At 33.3% G+C, this 20,436-nt stretch overlaps 2 protein-coding genes across 5 annotated transcripts; both read left to right on the top strand.

Moving 5' to 3' along the window:
• Window positions 1-1,501: 1,501 nt before the first annotated feature.
• Window positions 1,502-2,914, top strand: LOC131955716 (uncharacterized). Its single transcript, XM_059319945.1, has 3 exons — window positions 1,502-1,848; window positions 2,601-2,716; window positions 2,858-2,914. Exons 1-3 carry the CDS (start codon window positions 1,698-1,700, stop codon window positions 2,912-2,914), a joined length of 324 nt encoding a protein of 107 aa, XP_059175928.1. The 5' UTR covers window positions 1,502-1,697.
• A 3,074-nt stretch (window positions 2,915-5,988) lies between these two features.
• Window positions 5,989-20,229, top strand: LOC131955714 (UDP-glucose 4-epimerase). Of its 4 annotated transcripts, none has more exons than XM_059319941.1 (10): window positions 5,989-6,012; window positions 14,437-14,583; window positions 14,810-14,907; window positions 15,061-15,177; window positions 15,436-15,612; window positions 15,902-16,082; window positions 16,306-16,391; window positions 16,678-16,755; window positions 17,766-17,880; window positions 18,396-20,229. In XM_059319941.1, exons 2-10 carry the CDS (start codon window positions 14,445-14,447, stop codon window positions 18,467-18,469), a joined length of 1,065 nt encoding a protein of 354 aa, XP_059175924.1. In that variant the 5' UTR covers window positions 5,989-6,012; window positions 14,437-14,444; the 3' UTR covers window positions 18,470-20,229. The 4 variants fall into 4 exon arrangements, with proteins under 4 accessions (XP_059175924.1, XP_059175922.1, XP_059175923.1 ...); XM_059319939.1 differs by lacking the exon at window positions 5,989-6,012 and adding an exon at window positions 8,565-8,658; XM_059319940.1 differs by lacking the exon at window positions 5,989-6,012 and adding an exon at window positions 11,091-11,198.
• The last annotated feature ends 207 nt before the right edge of the window (window positions 20,230-20,436 follow it).

Below are 20,436 nucleotides of genomic sequence, written 5' to 3'. Positions count from 1 at the left end.
ACGTGGATTCCGGGACGATCTAAGGACTTGAACCCGATTCGGAACTCAAGACTTTTCGGGTGAGCAGCAGTGGCAGAACTAGACAACAGGCCACACAAAAATAGCCCCAAGCTTATTTCGGGTCCGAAATAATCGAGTGTAAAGAATGATTTAGCTCATTTTGTGCTCGACAGATTCGTTTCGGATCTAGCCCCGCAAGAAAATTAACCCCCCCGGCACCCAACAAAAATAATAAATAAATAAAACACCATTTAACCCAACCCTAACGGCGGATGGGTTGTTTTTTTAATGATGTGCGCAATGTCTAGACATCAGAAATTGGTCAAGGTTGCGTGCGTGCATAAATTGGACTAGTGGTGGGACTTGCCATGAGTTTTTTTCATTAGTGGCGAGCACTAACGAAAAAGCACTTTTTCATTAGTGGCGGGGCTTATCTGGACATGATCCTAAATTCCTTTTTTTTAGCTGTCATTCTTTATTAGATATGTGTTATTTAAATAATAATTAAGAGAAGCAGAAAAGTTACTTTCCTCAATTTCCCTCTAATTATCATTAGTTTAGATAACTCCTTTATTTAGAAAAGTAAGATTGTTTCAGCAATAAATAAGGGATTATGTTTTAAACAAAAAACTACCAGATTCACAATTATTCTAGATCTATATTGTAATTGTTTTAAGGGGTCATCCATAACTGACGTCACGCTTTTTTGGACGATTTTTGCCTTCCACCTCCCCTCCGTCACACATCGTCACAAAAAGCCAGACCCCACCCCTAAAATGACGTCACACCTCAGCTTACAAACCCCCCCCCCCCCTCAAAATTGCAGTTGAATTGCTCTTAAAACATCGATATATTTTCCAAAATCTTGTCTGAACTTTGTCAACACAGAGTATTTTAATTAATTCCTATTACAATTTATCAAAACAGTTTTCTAAAACACGAAATAACGGCTTAAAACTCGTTTTCCAACACTGCTTTTTTTTGTAATGCAAAAGTATGACGTCACGCCATTTTAACCCCCCCCTCCCCCTCATCACACACTGTCACAAAATTATGGACCCCTTCCCCCATACGAGTGTGACGTCATTTATGGACGACCCCTAAGGGCATTTAAAATTTTGAATGATATTATAAATCATGTTATTTCGTTTAGGTCCAATCTCTAGTAAAGGGTAGAAGTATGAAATAGAAGATTGTAAATAAAGCTATTTTTTTTTTATCAAAGTTATTGTATTAATTTGAATAGAGATGTTTTAAAATGAATGCCCATGTTAGTGTACAATTTACACATACATAATCCTTAGACTTAAGTGAGTAGGCTATAAAAATTGTAAATCATCATTACTAATATGGACCTCATATTAGGTATTCTAAATGAGCCGAAAAATTTAAGCCGGTTTTAAAATTTTTTGGTCGCGTTGCGGCATCGCGCGGCGGTCCGACCCCATAACACATACGCAATTAGAAACCACTGATTTAGAAAGAAGAGTGGTAGCTCTTTAAGATGGTATAACTTTACCAGCTGTATAATATAATTAAATGCTAAAAATGTTCAATTTAAAATTTTAAAATGATTTTTTTCCATGAAAAAATAATTTTACAGCCGCCAAAGTTATATATTCCGAAAGGGCATCCAATTTGCCATAAAACTGTTACGATTTAATGAACACTCCATGTATGGGGTCGGACCGCAGTAAATGAAACCAATGTATACAAATCGCGACGACCCGCATCTAAATTTCGCCGGCTTGAGTCAAGATTTTGTTGAATTCCGGAACACCCGACATCGGTTCAGAGCAAGATTTTGTGTTTATTCGTTGATTACAGTGGATTTAAAAACACGTGCAGGTAAGTTGAATGCACATTATATTACTAGCTATATTCTATTTATTTATGATTAACTGCTGCTTTAATACATTTGAATATTAGTGTCCGCTTATCGGTAATTGCTCCACCGTTCCACGCTTAAAAAAATTTTTCCCAAAAAATTATCTAGCCTGTTTTAAAAGTCAGTTGTATTTAATTTATGGTCACTGAAATAAAAAAGGAATGCACAATTAAATCAAAAAGATGTTTAAAAGGATGATAGAATTTAATTTGTTTTAGTAAATTATGTTAGTTAATAACATCGGCCTATTAAACTATCAATATTTTGTCGATATTTCAAGCCGATTGTCCGCCATGTTTTTTTTTACTTTCTCGTAGTGTTGGGTTCAACTATTATATTACCGCAGCGGTTAACAGCATACTTTCAATTTATTGTAGCATTGGTTTTTTCTGTCTTTCCTAGTTTAATAGTTAATTATTCTATATATGTGCAGTAGTTACATTAAATTTAGAATATTACGATCTTTTACATTTTTTTATCTCTAGATTTATTGTAAAGACGACTTAAAATAAAATGTAGCCCCCCTTCCATAATAGTTTAGTCCAAAGTTGTTTCTAGATTTAGTCTAGATCTACTTAACATTAGTTAGATTCACTATTGCTTTCATGTTAATATTTAGATCTAGTAGTAGAACTATCTATAGTGCTTACATTTAATATCTAAAAAGCATTGAGCAGCCTTACTTTTAATATTATTATTATTCTATTTACAGAGCAAGATATTAGCATAAAAGAAAGGGGAAACTCATTGGCCTACCAAAAATTTTGTATTGTTGTGAAAGCAACAACAGGACTCCTGAATACTTTTGAAGGAAACCATATGTCAAATGTTAGTATTGTATGCACTTTGCTTATTATTTATAATGATGTAATGTTACATGATTGATATCTAAGTTGGTATAAAGATATACAGGCCTGCTATATATAAGTCAGTATATTTGAAATGCTAATTAATTGTTTTTATTCACAGACATTTTCTATACTCTGGACCAATGGAAGGATCCCTTACTCTTACTGGATTCCATAATTTGATCTGTAACCTTGAAGAAGACAAACTCAACCAGGATATTGACTATTAATTACAATGCTACCCAACCTCATAGAGAACTTTCCCAATCAGGATATTGACCTGTCTTTTTGAACCTGCTCTAAGATTTCTGATAATTGTATAAGTTAGGACCTAGACATTTCCAGAAGTTGACTTTGATCAATAACTAACTAGAAGAAATAAATATACTAGTAACAAGTAAATTTATGCTAAACAAGTCATGATTAGGAACCAGAGTAACAAAACTAGGTGAACATCACAACTCTATTAGGGTAATTTAAAAAGAATTTCAGTTTAATTAGTTATCTTACTTCGTCAGTTTTTAAAATGCATGGAATTTCTTATTATAGTATATAAGTAAAGTAGTAGTATAGTTATTTAGTTTTTTTATAACAAAGTAATGCTAACATGTTTCCTACACAATTTATATTAATTTCTTAAAAGTAAGAACACTTTTTGCAAAATGTTAGGTAGTGAAAATTCTTGATTTTGGGCGTTAAGGAAGGATGCCTTGTATTGTTTTGCAGAATGATTATTTTATGTCTCTGTGTTTATTATATATTAAGAACATCATGTGCTTTAAGTTTGTGTAAAATTTATTAAGATACCTTACTTACATATTTTTTAATAATTTTTTGAAAAAGGATGAAATTTCTAATTTTTATAAACTGACCTTGCTAAATCTGGTCTCGCTAATTACTTTCTTTATTAATTCTTTACCTGCTTATTTTATATTAACATGGTTTGAATTTCCTTTCTTAGAACATTTATATTATTAATGTGGCTTAATTAGTTGATTTTCTATGATTTTTTAAAAATGACTGTAAATTAACTTTTTGTCTCCCTTTTCGTACTTCGGTAAAATTGTGCTTTGGCTCATTTTTATGTGAATAAATTTTCTATTTATATCTGTCTGACTACCTTGAAAAAAATTGGGTTTGCTATTTGTATTACTGGCTGTGTGTGCAAGAAAATTTGAGAGTTCTAACTTAGTTATTGTACAAGTTAGTAGGGGTCTCAAATAGACCCTTTGCTGTTCAAAAAGCGAACGCATTTTTTGAGTTTTAAAAAATTCATAACTTTTTTAAAAATGGACATACATCAATAAATTTGGTGTTTCTGTTCTGATGAAAACAGTCTCTATCAGGTGGAAGTGTTAAATTTTATTTAATTTCATTATAAAAATTTCATTTTGAATACCTACTCATATATGTATGACTCTCCAGGGTACTCAGTTTTGGGGTTTTCCCTAAGCTAAGCCCATGTCATTCTGACAACTTGTGCCACACTAAACTGACTTCTCCCATTTTTATTTTGGCCTACCACCTTTTCTCTTGTCTTTGTCTAGAGTCTAATATCTGTGTGACAATGTTTTTTTCACAATTTTTGCATTCAAGCCACCCCCATTTGCACCTATGTATATTATGTCCTACAGGGTTTTGGCTGATTGTTCCCAGTTTGGTGTTGATTGTTATTTGTGTTATACTTCACCTCTCTGGACAATAGAAAAAAACAGATTTAACTCATGTTACTATCATCGGGCATAGTCAGATCTTGGAACATGTAGACAGTGCTCTTGACATCTAGATTGTGCAGAGGTTGATGAGTGTGTATTTGGTCTTGATCATGACTTACGTGCCCCCCCCCCCCCTCCTCCATCCCTTTCATTGCTTACTACATATATGACAGATATGTGCAGAGTAAACGGACCAGGAAAAGGTAGTTTGTGTTAATCAAGTAAGAGAGTTGTCTCCCTTTGTTTACAATAGGGTTAAAATAAACAGTTAATTATTTTCAGCAATAGTTTCTACAATATACAGTAATAAATTTAAATACAGGAAAAAACTGTCATCACAAATACACAGATACTGGAATTTTTATGGCAGGAGATCATTTATTAATTGTTATATTAAATATAAAAATAAATTAAGCAGCAGGCATAAAATTACAAATATCATACATCATAGATGTAAAGAGTTCAGTTTTTGGATGTAAACGACGCCACATAAATTCTACCAAATAGGATTCTAAATGTTGTCGAGCTGTTCCTCGCTGTCGCTTGTTGCGCCACTTTGCACTGCCCCACAATTGATTTACAGTGTGGCAACCAGTTGAACCAGATTCTGGGTCAACAAAATTGTAGTTATGACTAGCAGCAAAATGTTCATAATCAGCATCTCTTAGTTCTTCTTCATTATAAGTCCTCCAGCAATCAGAATAAATAATACTTCCATCAGCTACATTTCCCTCAATAAATGTCATTACCGTTTTAGCTGAACAATCGATTACTGGAACAAGAAAACATTCTTTTGATTCTCTACATAGTCCTCCTAACACCCATTGTGGTGGTAGATTATCTTTTTTCTTTCCACGAGTAAAAACTGTTATGTCCAATTCAACAATTTTGTCACAGCCACCGATTTTAATTTGTTGACGAGACATCAAAGCGTTAGCACAAACTTCACGCATATATTTATTCCAATCCACAGTTGTGCTGCGGTCCATGTCGAGCTGCATTTCGCAAAACTCCCCTGATGTTAATTCTTGACACCATAAATAAATAAATCGAACAGCTGTAAGGATAGGGATGCGTGAACCTTCAAACCATGTTTCGCTACGCAGCCCTTTCGTTTCTCGGCAACCACCTCTGCCACAACGCCATCGCGTGTTTACTTTTTTGGTGTTAGCACTAATAATTAATTTCATGGGATGATTATTCGAACAGAACCGTTCCTTGTGGATAATACCTTTTTCTTGTAGAAATTTGATAGCGGTTTCTTCGTTATGTGGTAAATCCCAAATTGTATAATCCATTTTCTCTATAATAATAATATTTTTATTTTGATACTGTATAAAAATAACATCATGATGGCACTTATGCGAGCGTTATTGTTAAGCAGAACTAGCAGTAAAAAAATATAGATTCCTAGATCGTACTTCTCCTTCATACTATTCATAATTCATAGCAATCAAAGGTTTATCTATAGAGTATACTTATAGATAGAAACATTATATAAGAAGTTTGAAATCAGCGATGCAACTAAACTAAACGGTACTGAGTGGATCCACACCACAGGGTAGGCCTACTAAATAATTAAAATATCTAAGGTAGGTGCCTACCGTATAAGTATAAAGGACGGGAAGGGCAAGGTAAGCGTAGGGAGTTGGGTGTGTTGTGTAGCGTAATGCTCATAATCTTACACAAATAGTGCAAAGCGATCGTCCAAACAAACAAAAATAATGTCGTTATGCATTCTGGCTTTATTGACAATGGGGGGGGGGGGGGTGTTAAATATAACGCTGCGTATATCTTGTATTTCAATTATTTTGTTTTTAAATTATGAAATATTTATTATTTTTATTGTAACGAAAAGGGGGTGAGGGATTACAAGTGGTGTTGTAGTTTTAGAGAGAGGCCCGTTTCGGCGGGGTTTTATTTATTCTCCCCAAGGTGAGGGGAAAGGGTCTAAAATTTTCTGAGGTTATTTAAGACTCTTAGGACTTCAACTAAAGATTTTAAAGCCCGATATTAAGTTTGTAATGGATGAGGATGGATGGATGGGTTCTGCTCTGATTGATTTTTTAACGAATTAGTCACTGAATTTCAGACAGTATTCAAGTATTTTCATTGAGTTGTTGGAAAACATGATTGAAACAGCAATTCTAGTTCAAAGTTTTTGGATTTTTAGTACCCTCTCCCCCCCCCCCCCCCCCCCCCCCCCCCCACACACACACACACCACCTCTTCAAAATTGCAGTTACATTTTTTTTTCTTCTTAAATATTTAACAGAATATGAATCAATTTCCATTAAATCTACAAAAACACTTTTCAAAAACGCGAAATAGCGGCCACGAATCAGTTTCTAACATTCACTTTTTAAAACGCAAACGTAGAAGTGTGATGTTACACTTTCTGACCCCCCCCCCCGCGCCCTTTTTTTTCTTTACATAATCACACATCGTCACAACATTACGGGCGGATGTGGGTCATACCCCCCCCCCCTGAACAAAATATATACTTCAACAAGTATCCGCTCCCCCCCCCCCCCCCCCCATAGTTTCACCCTGGAGAAAAATGTCTAAAAGAAAACGGTACCTTCACAACTTGATTGAGTGGTCCGTTTTGCATCGATTTTTTTTTCCAAATTGTGAGATTGTCGATGCGGAGGGTCGTACGAGTTAGGGCCCGAACCCCCAGGAGGCTGTGAGATTACGAGAAAGTAACGAGAAATAAGGTTTAAGGTCCCAGTTATAATTCTCAAAACTAAAACAGCACTTATTTTAGTTCGGGCGACAGTGAAATATCATATCCTATTCCTAATACGTTTAATAGAAGCCTGCTTGCCCCTCCAATAATCTAACCTACCATCATACAAAGTAAAATAGTAAAGCCTACTGCCAGAGGCGTCGCGATGCGTTGGCGGGGTGTGCGGACCGCACCAGGTGACACCATTTAGGGTGGTGACACCAAGACAAAAAAATTGCAAGATATATTATATAGAGTAAATAAAAAAATTTGCGCCACTGTCTACTGCATTGCATCTAGCATTTTTCAACCCAGCAAGCTACATTGTTTACAAACAAAGATGGCAGTGCGTGCGATAAAAGCAGATCGGTTATAAAATGTTATGTTGCAATCCTAATACATAGGGGTCGCCCATAAATGACGTCACACTCATAAGAGGGGGGGTCCGTAATTTTGTGACGGTGTGTGATGAGGGGGAGGGAAGGGGGGGGAGAGATGGTGCGACGTCACACGTTTGCACTATAAAAAAGCAATGTTAGAAAACGAATTTTAGACGTTATTTTGCGTTTTAGAAAACTGTTTTAATAAATTGTAATAACAATTGATTAAAATACTCTATTTTGACAGAGTTCAGACAAGATTTTGGAAAAATAGCTGTTTAAAAAAATTCAACTGCAATTTTGAGGGGGGGGGGGGGGTTGTAGGCTGAGGTGTGACGTCATTTTAGGGGGGGGGGTCTGGCTTTTCGTGACGACGTGTGATGGAGGGTAGGGGGGAGGTAAAAATCGTCAAAAAAGCGTGACGTCATTTATGGATGACCCCATAAACTTAAAGATAGGCCCACTAACTGTAACGCATGAATTAATTCATTTCTTTTGTCATGGAAAAATATAGCCTAACCAAAATAACGGCAGTATTTTAAAGTATTTATTGTTCTTTTCTCACCCACTTACGCAGTGTTTCTTTCTGACTTTTTTCTCCGATGGGGGAGGGGGGGGGACTTGAAATTTTCGGAGGGGGGGTGGACACTGTTAAAAGTATATATTTTCTATATAAATTCCATTTCGTTCGGGGGGGGGGGCGGTAGACTCTCTTCGGGGGGGGGGGGGGTCGGGGGGGGGGGGGTGGGAGGGAGGGGATGGGCGGAGCACCCCGAAGAGATGCCTGGAAGAAACACTGCACTTACAGCCGTACCGTACTTTAACTAGTTCGTCCCTTCCACTTCGCATTTAAACAAAACAATGTAATTTGGCTTTGGGCTAGTTCATTAAATTACGTCAACGCGATTTCAGCCAATGGCTGCTACCTATTCTCGCCAATTTAACATGGGATTAAAAAAATCTGACTACTTTACAGATGTCATAAATTTCCTCCTCACTCCCTTAAAAATACCCTCTCATCGAGTAGGTCTACTTGTGATATCGAGATGCTATACCACAGTCCACACGCTGTATCGAGTATAAGACTTTAGTGAAGGTAAAATGTTTCTTACGTTATATCAGTCGTCATATTGTCATATATACCCTACAGATTTTAACAGTGCTTCTTTCAGCCACCTACTTCATTGCCCCACCCCCTCCCTTAGACAAAACGTCTGAAGAAACACACACTGGATGTAGGGTTTAAAGTTGTTCTTATCTAGCATAATGGCTAATTGAGAAAAAAAAAACAAGTGTGATTTCATTTTCAGTATAATAATTTGTGCAGACAGAATTAGAAGGAAAGTTTTTTTTTCTCTAAAAATATGGCTGCTGAACCGATAAGTTCTGAGTTCGAACCCCCGGGCAGACGAGGCTCGATAGATGGGGACAGCCACTCCACAATCAAACTGCCTTGTAGTTTGTTCTTTGTTGGACAAAAGCTATGGAAGAAATCCAAAAAGAAAAGCAGGCTGGAATCGGAGTCAACGGTCTTAAATGTGTTGGAGAGAATCCTTTTCAACACTGAAGTTAAGAACGGTGAAGAAGAAGGACTGCTTATATACACACACACACAAAACAACGTTTTTCTGTTATACGAAAAATCTTGACAGTCTTTGTAAGTGGATTTTTACTTAATTAGCCTATCATTTTGAAATGTTTAAGGCACTAATGTTTTCAAAGATTAAAATGTAAGCAACGTTACTTATCTTAACCACTTCACCTCTCTCTCTCTCTCTCATGCACACACACACACACATCCACACACATCCCACCCTTCTGCTTTTATTACAAAGTTTACACACTAACACTTCTTCCTTTTTAATGTGCTATGTTATGTAATAAAAAAATTTACAGATTTTATTTTTAACGCAACACCTCCGCAACCTTCCCAAAATCCCCCAATCTAACACTGGAAAACCCACGTTTCTATGTTTGTTATGTCCCACTTCCATTCCATAAATCTCACCATATCTTACTGCACTGTTGCGCTTACACACATAGAACAATATAAGCAACATTCACGATCATAGGTGAAGTGGTTTAGTTAAGTATTTTAGTTCCTGATCAAGCTACAAACAAGGTGTAGTGGTCCGTTTATCCCAGGTGAAGTCTAACATGAACACTAAACAGGATGACAGCGACAATTGACCTTTGACTTAAGGGATCAACGGGCAGGCTTTATAAAATAAAACGTAGATCCGCATAGATCAGATTGCTATCTATATCTATCACAGTTTTGAATAGGTCTGCAACGAGACCTAGGAGGCTTAAAGGTTGTTTTTCCCCCACAGTTATTTTGTAAAGGTTCATCTTATACAGGGAAGGGTCGGTTCATGTGAAATTTATCATAAATTTTTTTTGACAAAATGCTTTTAATAAATTACAAAAAAAAAATTTATGCTGAATACCAAATGTATAGCCTATACATTTTGAACAATTATGCTTGTTGTTTTTTTTTAATCAGTAGCTAGTGAAACTTTTTTAAAGTGTGCGTTTTGCGGTAAGCGAGCGGTGAAGGACAAAGGAGGGGGAGGGGTATTAACCCCGATGTATAATTATTACATCTTTTTGAATGCCTACGCTAAAAAATCGCCAATTAGGCCTAACCAAACAAACGCTGCACCCCCCCCCACCATTAATGCCGCCAAACGCCTAGGGCTAGGGGTGGGGGGCAGTGTTTCTTCCAGACTTTTTTCTCCGGGGGGGGGGGGGGCACTTGATATCTTCGGGGGGGGGGGGGCGGTAAACTTTCTTCGGGGGGGGGGGGGGGGGGCGGACACTGTTAAAAGTATATATTTTCTATATAAATTATATAAATTTCATTTCGTTCGGGGGGGGGGGGGGTGGTAAAAAAATTTCGGGGGGGGGGGGGGGGGGGGGCTTTGCCCCCTCGAAGAGATGCCTGGAAGAAACTCTGATGGGGGGGGGGGGAAAGGAGATTTGGTGTTTTGTGACGATCATAGTGTTTCTTTTAGACCGAGAGATGCCTGGAAGAAACTCTGGTGACGATGATAAGGCGGAGTTACGAAAATTTCGCTATGTAGGCTTTTTTTGCGTTTAAAAGTCGTATAGATGTTGAGCTTGGATTTCCAATGGGCAATCATTCAATGTTCTAGATCTATTAGAGTTGACTATGGAGCCATATTTTTAAAATAAAAATCTGATAAGATTCAGGTAGTTATTAAATTATTGCATTAATAAATGTCTTTGAAAATGTAAATTGAAATAAAAATTGAGGGGGGATTTTAAAAGCTTGAAATCATTTATCAAGTTATTGTTTAAACTTGTTTTCAAATAAAATAGACCTACGAAATATTTAAAATGTAGATAGTAAACAAAATGGGCTTAAATAAATTTCGATTTATTCGAAAGAAGTCGAATCTACTTGATCTACAAGTACGGCCTAAAAATAAATAGTAAAAAACCCAACCGGATACGAATTAAAAAAACAAAACAAGTAAGATTTCTTAATCTTAGTAGTTAAGAATAGTTAAGATTTTAGTCGGGTCCATCGTGTGATTGAGATTAAATCTTCTTACTTATTATAGATTTAGATTTAAATTTAACGGGATACAAGCCTTATTCATTCTGCAGGTACCAATCAATATCTATTCAATATGATTTGCTTGTGATCATTAGTTAGCGGTGTGTTGTGCGTGTGTCACTGTGTGGTTTCTGCTTTATTTGAAATACTCCCTAGGCATATAAACTGTATACTATATATTTTTATTTTATATATTAGGCCCTATTAAATATTTATATTAGGGCCTATTATTATTATTAAATTAGGCCTAATATTTGTTTAGGAACTCTGGAACTGACCCGCGCCGTACGCAAACGCCGCTAGAATCTATTTACTCATTTACTACTAAATCTAGATCTAGATCTCTAGTAGAAAGAAGCTATTTAGTTTATTTACTATTTAGGCCTAGTTATTTAAGTTATTATTATTAGGTATTTAGGCCTAGTTGTTTTATTTTCTACTTTTCAGTAATTCATAATTTGTGAATTCAACACTACCAATGAGTATGCTGCGACTGATGAAAATATTGCTTTGATTAAAAATATTTTATTATTTAAAACACTATCAGTAGCTCGTGAAGGATGATTAATGATTATCCGTTATCCTCACCCTCCCTTCTTGCATCTATATTCTATTCTATGGGGGTAAAATGCGAAGATATCTGCGAAAATTATATTGCCCCCTCCCCCCCCTCCGACGTACAATGGAACTGCAGACTTCTAATATCATCCATGTTTAGTTTGTAGTTTGTATTGTTAGGCCTATAATTTTGATATTCCGTTGCTAGACATGCTTTTATATTGGATTGTTGCAAAGAAATTTTGTATTATTACTGCCGCCTATGATTTATTTTTTAATCATATAAATATCAAATTTTGTTGATTTTTAAAAATGTTTACAGTTTAAATTGGTGCTGAATTTTTCCAGCAGACAATTCACAATGACCCCAAGCACATTTTGTCATATTGTTATTGCTCAAGCTATGACCTATTTTTCTCATGCTCACAGGAAAAGTGAGGGGGCAAGAAGTGGGCAGCAATGCTTAGAATTTAAAACATAGATGTAGATAATAAATATAGATCTAGATTTTTAAAAATATTGTCTACTATAATATTCTCTTTATGAACTCACAGTGACTTGTCGACTGACATGAGATTTTTCTCCTGCTGACAAGAAAACATGAGCAAGCATTAATAGGAGCAAAAATGTTTAGATTTAAAAATATTTATAAAAATCTAAACTAGGCCCTAAACCACGAAAATTTAAAAAAAAAGAACAACATACAATGCTTGTGATATATTTAGATCTACTTGTGTACTTTATAACTTTTCTTCTTGCACATTTAGTGACACATTAATATGGCTACTTTAATACAAGTATATTGTGATATATTTCTATCATATATTATAATAAATTAGATGGAGGGGTAGATATATTGAGTAGACCCTTTGTATCCCTAACAGAACAAACCTTGGCCTCAACCAACCAGCTGGCTTGTTGCATTCAGTTAAATATAGATTTTAAAAAATGTAAATGCACTGCATAGTGTTGTGTGTTGGGCCATAACAGTAGCAAAAATGATCCTCCCTATCTTTAGAGATAGGGTCTAATTAATTTTAATAATAAAAAACTTAGCTATAATTGAACTTGGAACTGTGTCATTTGTTGTAATTTCACACTGCAGAAACTGTCACACACCGCACTGAAGGGTAATGACCAACTATACAAACAATGTATATTAAAATAACCTCCACAGACCACACTCTGCCTGGGTCATTGAGATAGATGAGCTCTACTTCACCTTCCCCTGGGTGTTTTGGACTTGAATGGGAAAAGATGATTATAAAATATCTTAAATTATTTGAACAAACTGGTATCAGGATTAAGGACTTGGAGGGTTGTAGCTTATAATATTACACAACAATATATTATATTTAACCCACTCTTCTACCCCTCATATCCCCAATAAATCAATCCCTTGACCCCATGTGTCATAACAGTGAACATGAATTCCCACCACTACACTTAACCCTAGTTTGCATCATTATCAAGCTCACGAAATGGGTCAATATGAATTTAGGCTATGCTACTACTTATATTGATTATTTTATAATTGAAACATGCATAGACAAGCAAAAATCAAATGTAGTCTTTAAATTTTCTTCTTAAATTAATTTTCTATGGCTCTCACTCTTAATTATATCTAAAAAGAAATCTGTACCATTCATTGAGAACTATAAGTTTAATTATTTTTTTAAAACAAGCCAACCATTTGTTTTTTTTTAAATTTACCAAACAAATCTGAATATGAATATATTTTTTGTAAAAAGTGCATTAATGAAATAATGACATTTGTTAGAGAAGAAAAATTATATTATTCATTTTTGAGTTTGAGGCTATAAATGTCAAAGCTTTATTGATTTTTATATACATAACTTGCAGGTAATTGTGTATTGATGATTTCAGAGCGTCACGAGCATGTGTACACAATTTTGTATCTCTAAAATATAATAGTTTTCAACAAATCCTGCTGTTGTGATTTTTAGATTTCACTGTATGTTCACAATGTTTTAATATTTATTTAATTTAGCATATTATTTGTTTTTCATTTGTCTGTAAATTTAATTTTTAAATTTCATACAGGGTTCCTGTATAAAACTGTTACAGCTATGTTATGTCTAAAGAGTGGAGCAAAGTTAGAAAGAACATACATCTATCTAAAAATATATCCTCTATTCTGACTTTCTTCCTTGATGTTTTTTACCACATACTTAACATATGTGAACCTGTACCAAAGATTGTGTTGTTTTATGTAACTACTTCAAGATAAAGCAATCAATGTGTAAAGGGTTCATGATATCAGTTTTTGGCTTTTAGTTATTTTGTAATAGTTTATTTGGCCCATAGCTTAGCTAAGGTGATGAAGCAAAAGCAGTAGTGTCAACTTTCTTCAGAGGTTTCTCACAAGTCACCAGCTGTAGTGACATGATATATGCCAGTGTTGATGTGTATTTTAATTTGCTTAAAAAGAAATTATTATTTTTTTGAAAAATGTATTTATAAGGTTTTAGGAACTCATGCTAATCCATGCAGGATAATATAGTCTTCCTTTAGGCCATTCTGTTCTTGTCTAAATGTTTTTTTTAATATAGTGATTAAACCTGGGACTCATTTGTAATCCGGTGATTAAAATCTGGCACTGACTGGTAATCCAGTGATTAAAATCTTAAACTGAATTATATGGGCTATATAAATATTTTAAGTAATATTTTTTATAGTTGCTATTATGTATTGTATTTTGCCCAACAGATAAGAAAATGGCCTCTGGTGCTGGAAAGAAGGAAACCATCTTGGTGACTGGAGGGGCTGGCTATGTAGGCAGCCATACTGTGATTACACTGTTGGAGGATAATTATGATGTTGTCGTTATAGATAATTTTGCTAATGGGAATGAAGGTAAGCAAAGCAATGTATACAGCTGTTAGCGTTTTAATCAATATGAAAATGCTTATTTATAAGTTTATTTTTGTAATTCTCATTACATTATAAAAAATCTGAAATTTTTTTTTTCTGTATTTAAATACTATGCACATTTTATTTCTTTGAAACAGTATTTTTCAAGATATCATTTTAGTATTGTTGATCTTGTGTAATCTAAACTACATTCATTATTTGTTTACAGAGAGTATACATCGAATAGAATCTCTGACCAAAAAAAAAGTACCTTGTTACAACGTTGATTTGCTGCGCAAAAATGAAATACTTAGCGTATTTCATAAAGTAAGGAAGTCATTTTAGTGTTTTATTTAAACTATTGTTTACGCCCATTAAAATTCAATACCAGTAGTCTTTCTTTTTGGCCTCTTTTATCTAAAATTGTTTGTTAAAGCAATTTTAAAGTGTTTGTAGTAATCTAAAACATTTTCATGACAGCACCCAGAGATATCTGTAGTCATACATTTTGCTGCTTTGAAAGCCGTGGGAGAATCAGTGAAACTGCCATTGCTTTACTATAGGGTGAATGTCCTCGGAACAATCAACTTAGTTGAGGTAATATCCTCTTTTAATTTTCACGAAAACTTTTGAGTTTTCAGTTTATTTATATTTTTTAAAAGCTTTTTATTTTTTAAATTCTGAGACAGTAATAAAAAATGTGAATGTTTTTTCTTTTCTTTTACTGCAAATAAACTTATGAGGGAGAAGAATGAGTTAGCTATTTATAATTTTGTTCTTGTAACTGATAAAGGTTAAGTCAGTACCTGTGGAGTAGACTTATTTTTTTTAGCTGCAAGCTGTTATTCCTTTCAGGCAATGGATGAAAGTGGAGTCACTCGTATCATTTTCTCAAGTTCAGCCACTGTGTATGGTGACCCCAAGTACCTGCCCATGGATGAGAAGCACCCTGTGGGGAACTGTACTAGTCCCTATGCCAAAACCAAACACTTTGTGGAGGAAATTTTGTTTGACATTTGCAGGATTAAGCTAGTAATTATTTTAAAGTTTAAAATTATTAATTTAAAAAGTACATAGTTTTAAAAAAACATTTGTACGAACATGTGAAGTCAAGTTTGCTTTATCACTGACATTTAAAATGACATTTGAAATTTTTTATAGCATTAAAAGAAAAATTTATTTTCATTTTTCTTACTAAAATTTTAACTTGCTACAAATGGAAGGCTTTTAAAGAAATCTCTCTATTTTCCCAGTTGGATCAGTCTAGCATTTATATAGTAAAATATAGTTTATTATTTCCAATTTGAAACTTGTTTTTTAGGAATGGAGTGCTGTAGTGCTTCGCTACTTCAACCCTGTTGGTGCTCATAGCTCTGGTGTTATTGGTGAAGATCCACAAGGTGTACCCAATAACCTGACGCCCTACGTCTCACAGGTTGCCATTGGCAAACGCAATGAGCTGTTGGTCTATGGCGATGATTATGATACACCTGATGGCACAGGTGAGATTTTTATCTAAAACAACAAACAAACAATTAGCATAGTTTCATTAAATGGTGAGTACTTTATTATATACTACTTTTTAAAAATTAGTATATAACTACTATATCACAGACATCTGAGACCCTCCCTAGTATTGTAATTTTATGAATAACTCAGAAAATAATGTTAAGTAACAATGAAAGTGGTTGGAAAACAGTAAGCCTGATTTTCTTTCTGTTTTAGGTGTCAGAGATTACCTACACATAACAGATCTAGCTAGAGGACACATTGCGGCCATGAATAAAGTGAAACAAACCAGAGGATTTAATGTATGTTCTCCAAAGTTTAGCACTATTATATTCTTCTTTGTACCTAGTTTTGGTTATCATTTCAATGATTGAATTTCATTCAACTAAAGTTTTGTAAAAGTGTTGTCATATCATTTATCAACAGAATATTTATAGTTTAACCATTAGTTTTAAATGTCCTATATAAATTCAACTCTATTTAGGTAGATTCTTTTCTTCTTTGGTAGCGTTGAGTGGACATTGTACAGTAGATATTCTATCTAAACAATTCTAAGTTAAAAATTGTTAATATTTATCTTACCTCTAGGCATACAACCTGGGGACAGGCAAGGGCTCTTCTGTTTTAGATGTCATTAAATCATTTGAGAAAGTTTCTGGTAGGAAAGTAAGTACAAGTTGTCTTTTATTCTGTTATTGGATAAAATTTATTCATTTGAAAAAGTAACTAAAATTACTAAAAAGGTTTTTTTTCTTTTGTGTTAAATCTCTGAATGCTTTGATCCTACTAATGATTGGGAGTTTAAAGAAACATTACTTTCAAAACAGGACCTTCCACGACAGTTTGAGTTGCTTAGCACACTTGACTGATTTTGAGTCTTTCAGTCTGTCTGAAAACATTAATGCTAATTGTATTGGTGAAAACTGTTTAGGAATCAGATCATAACCTGTGAATAACTTTACTATTAACTCCATTTAAAATACGATTCTGAAAAATTTCTGGCTTCTTTATCCCAAGTATTATACAAATTGATAACTTTTCAGTTCAGTGTCTTTTAATGCTCCACAAATGTGAGAACATATTTACAAAATAAAATAAATAATTAGCAATAACTAAAATCCTAAATTTAATATCCCAAACGATTCCTCATATCTTTGTCTCTAGTCCAAAATAGCTCGCAATTCAAAGTAACTCATTCCATCATGGAGGATCACAAGTGACCAAGTATTAAAATCCACATTAAAGAGTTAAACTAGTAAATCGTAGCCAAAATATTTTTTATTTTGTTTTGAGTCAGTAAACAAAATGTATAATTTGTACTTTCTATAATATGGTAGAATGTTAAATCATGAACCAGATAGAAAACAGTTTTAAAAAATGTGTATTATTTGTGACATACTGTTTTATTTATCACATTTTTTTTTTTAGTTTGCTTTAAACACAAAAAAATATATTAAAAAATATAAGCTTGACTTAAAAATAAATTTTAGTGTTTTCTAATTACTTATTCTCCATTAAAATGTACATAAATTTTTTATGCTAGTGAACAAAAAAAAATCTAACTTAAAAATTATGACATTGTCTATTAAATGTAGCAAATTTGTTTGCTCTAAGTTTATTGCCTCCCATTTTGAATATTAAAACATGTATAATGTGAAAGAACTTTGTTTGAACAGATCAACTACAAGATCGTGGCCAGGAGAGATGGGGACGTGGCTACCATGTGTGCTGACCCCCACAAGGCTGAGGTTGAGCTGGGCTGGACAGCAAAGTACAGTCTTGATGATATGTGTGAGTACCTTCTCTGTCAGTCTTAAGTGTCAAGGACAGAAAGTTTTGTGTGTTAAATATTTCAGAGCCTGCAACTATTCAATAATAATTTTAAAGAAGGATTGATAAACCAAAAATAAAAAGTTGAAAGCTTACATTTTATTTTCTCAATCTCAGATCATTTTATTACTTTAAACTTTATGTGCACACTTTATTCTAAAAAACTTTTATTGTACCCTAATAAGTTCTAAATTCTTTGCTATTTTCTTTTTTAAAGTTGTTTGAAAAATAAATAAATTGGATTGACCATATTTTCGGGAATATAAGATGATATTTTTTAAAAAAGGAAAATTATCTCAAAAATCGGGGTTTGTGTTGCGAGGCAGGTAGATTAAATATCAAACTATAGTTTAGCTTGGAAAGTTTGGGGGTTATTTTATGCACCCAGTCGTCTAATACACCGGTAAATACCATAGTATTTTAAAAGGCTCGTAATTGGAAAAGCCTTATTTAATACATATATTTACATCATGCAGGTCGTGACCTTTGGAACTGGCAAACCAAAAACCCAAATGGTTTTAAGAAAGTGAATGGTGTGACAGAACACTGATGTCCAATGTTCTAGGGATCAAATTTGTTAAGAAAATTGTTTTAATGGTTGGTTGTTAACACTTCACTGACTCTCATATTTTTGTGTACTCCTTTTTTTAATTTTTATTGCATTTGATGTTATGTTTCATTGCTGCAAAGCAAAATCAAAGTTTTATTAGAAAAAACAACATTCCTATTTACAGGTGCCACTGTATTTTTTTCCAAAATGATGAACAATTGCTGTTTTTTTTTTTTAAATTTGTTCATGTTTGTTTATACAAGATGTTTAATTGTGTTTTTTAATTGGTCATGGAACTACTTTTTTTTGGTGAGAGGGTTGAGAGTTGATCTGTTTTGTGCATGTTTTTGTTTATTATAGTACTAACACTTCAAAATTCTGCATAACATTTAAAGAATTCCACCTTGCACTTTGCTAAAAATAGTCTATTTTTTGTCAGTTAAATCCCTACAAATTTATTGTTAAATGTGATAAAGATTTTAATTAAAGATATTATACTTATTGTTAATTATCCTAATATACACCATATAAAATACATTTATTACTTTATTATTGGATCTTGGACTTAATTTAAGAATCACTTCTATTAATTGTCTCATTTTAATTATATTGTTGATTTTTAAAAAAAATGTTTTGGGAACAAAAAGATGTTCCTTGAATCATTTTAAGAATAAATCATTAGAAGTTCGTAGTTCAAACAAGTTCCTTAATGTATTTTATAAGGTATCACATTGTCTGTGTATTATATATACCTAATCAACATATAGTTTTAAACAGAAAACAAACATCTTTATGTTTTAATTAAATATTAATTAATTCTGGTTTCTAATCGGTTTATTCTGATAGTTTGATGTAAAAATCACACAATCTTTTTGCGAAAATTTTATATGCATTTTATACATCAGATCTCTTAATTGTATGTGTTCACATGTTTTGAAATATGCCACACTTGCCCTTTAAACTAGTTTTCTACATACTGAATTTTTACATTACATGTATATTAGCATTATGTATGTTTTGTTAAAATTATAATTTTTTTTAACGATTTATCATCTGGATGTCACAATGTTACTGGTGAATCAAAATGACTAAAATTTGTTACCTTAAAAGAAATTTTTTGAAACAACTAGCTTTGTGTATGTTACATTTTTTTATTGTTTTCGTCACACAGCCAACTCATGTTTATATACTGAGATTATAAAAAAAACACAACTAGCTATGCTACTTATACTTATACTTGTATATGATGTTAGTGTTCAGAAATGTTTTTCTTCTGAATGGATGTTAAATATAAAAAGAGTGAGATATAACTTAGAATAGTGGTCTCTGACCTGTAGCCATGACTAACTAGATACTTTCATCTTCCTTAGCAGATATTTTAAATGACATATTTTATGTTTCTTTACACTTTTCAGGCTTAACTTAAGCTAAATATTTTAATTTAAGAAGAGTGCATTTTTCATTTTTTGCTACTAATGTGAAAACACATTGTACATTTTATTCTATATTGTCTTTTAAAAATGTATCATGTATACAAAAATTAGATTCAGTCATTTATTGTTTTGAATAGTTTAAGCTTTTTTCATGTTGCTGGGATGATTATTTCTCAAACATAGTAACACTTTTTCACATATCTTCAATAACTGCAACAAATACTTAGTCCTTTCTTAAACATTTTGATATTAGATCTATAATTTATGTACTCTAATCCTATAAGAAAAAATTTGAATAATAAGCAACTAAGACAAGATTTTTTTTTTTACAAAACCATTAGATCTAGTCAGTCATATGAACCAAAGATTACTTGTCCAGTTCCTAATACACCTTTTCAACTTGTTTTAATTCATCCTTCAAACATGTTTTAATACATCTTATAGACATGTTTTAATACATTTTATAAAAATGTTTTACATGAAAAAGAAATTCCTTCAAATGTTTTTATACTATTATATGGTTACAAATATATA

The sequence above is a fragment of the Physella acuta genome, unplaced genomic scaffold (genome assembly GCF_028476545.2).
Source record: "Physella acuta isolate Inbredline_101_S28 unplaced genomic scaffold, ASM2847654v3 ptg001096l, whole genome shotgun sequence".
NCBI classification, from domain to species: Eukaryota; Metazoa; Mollusca; class Gastropoda; family Physidae; genus Physella; species Physella acuta.
This window is presented reverse-complemented; position numbering and strand designations above follow the sequence as displayed.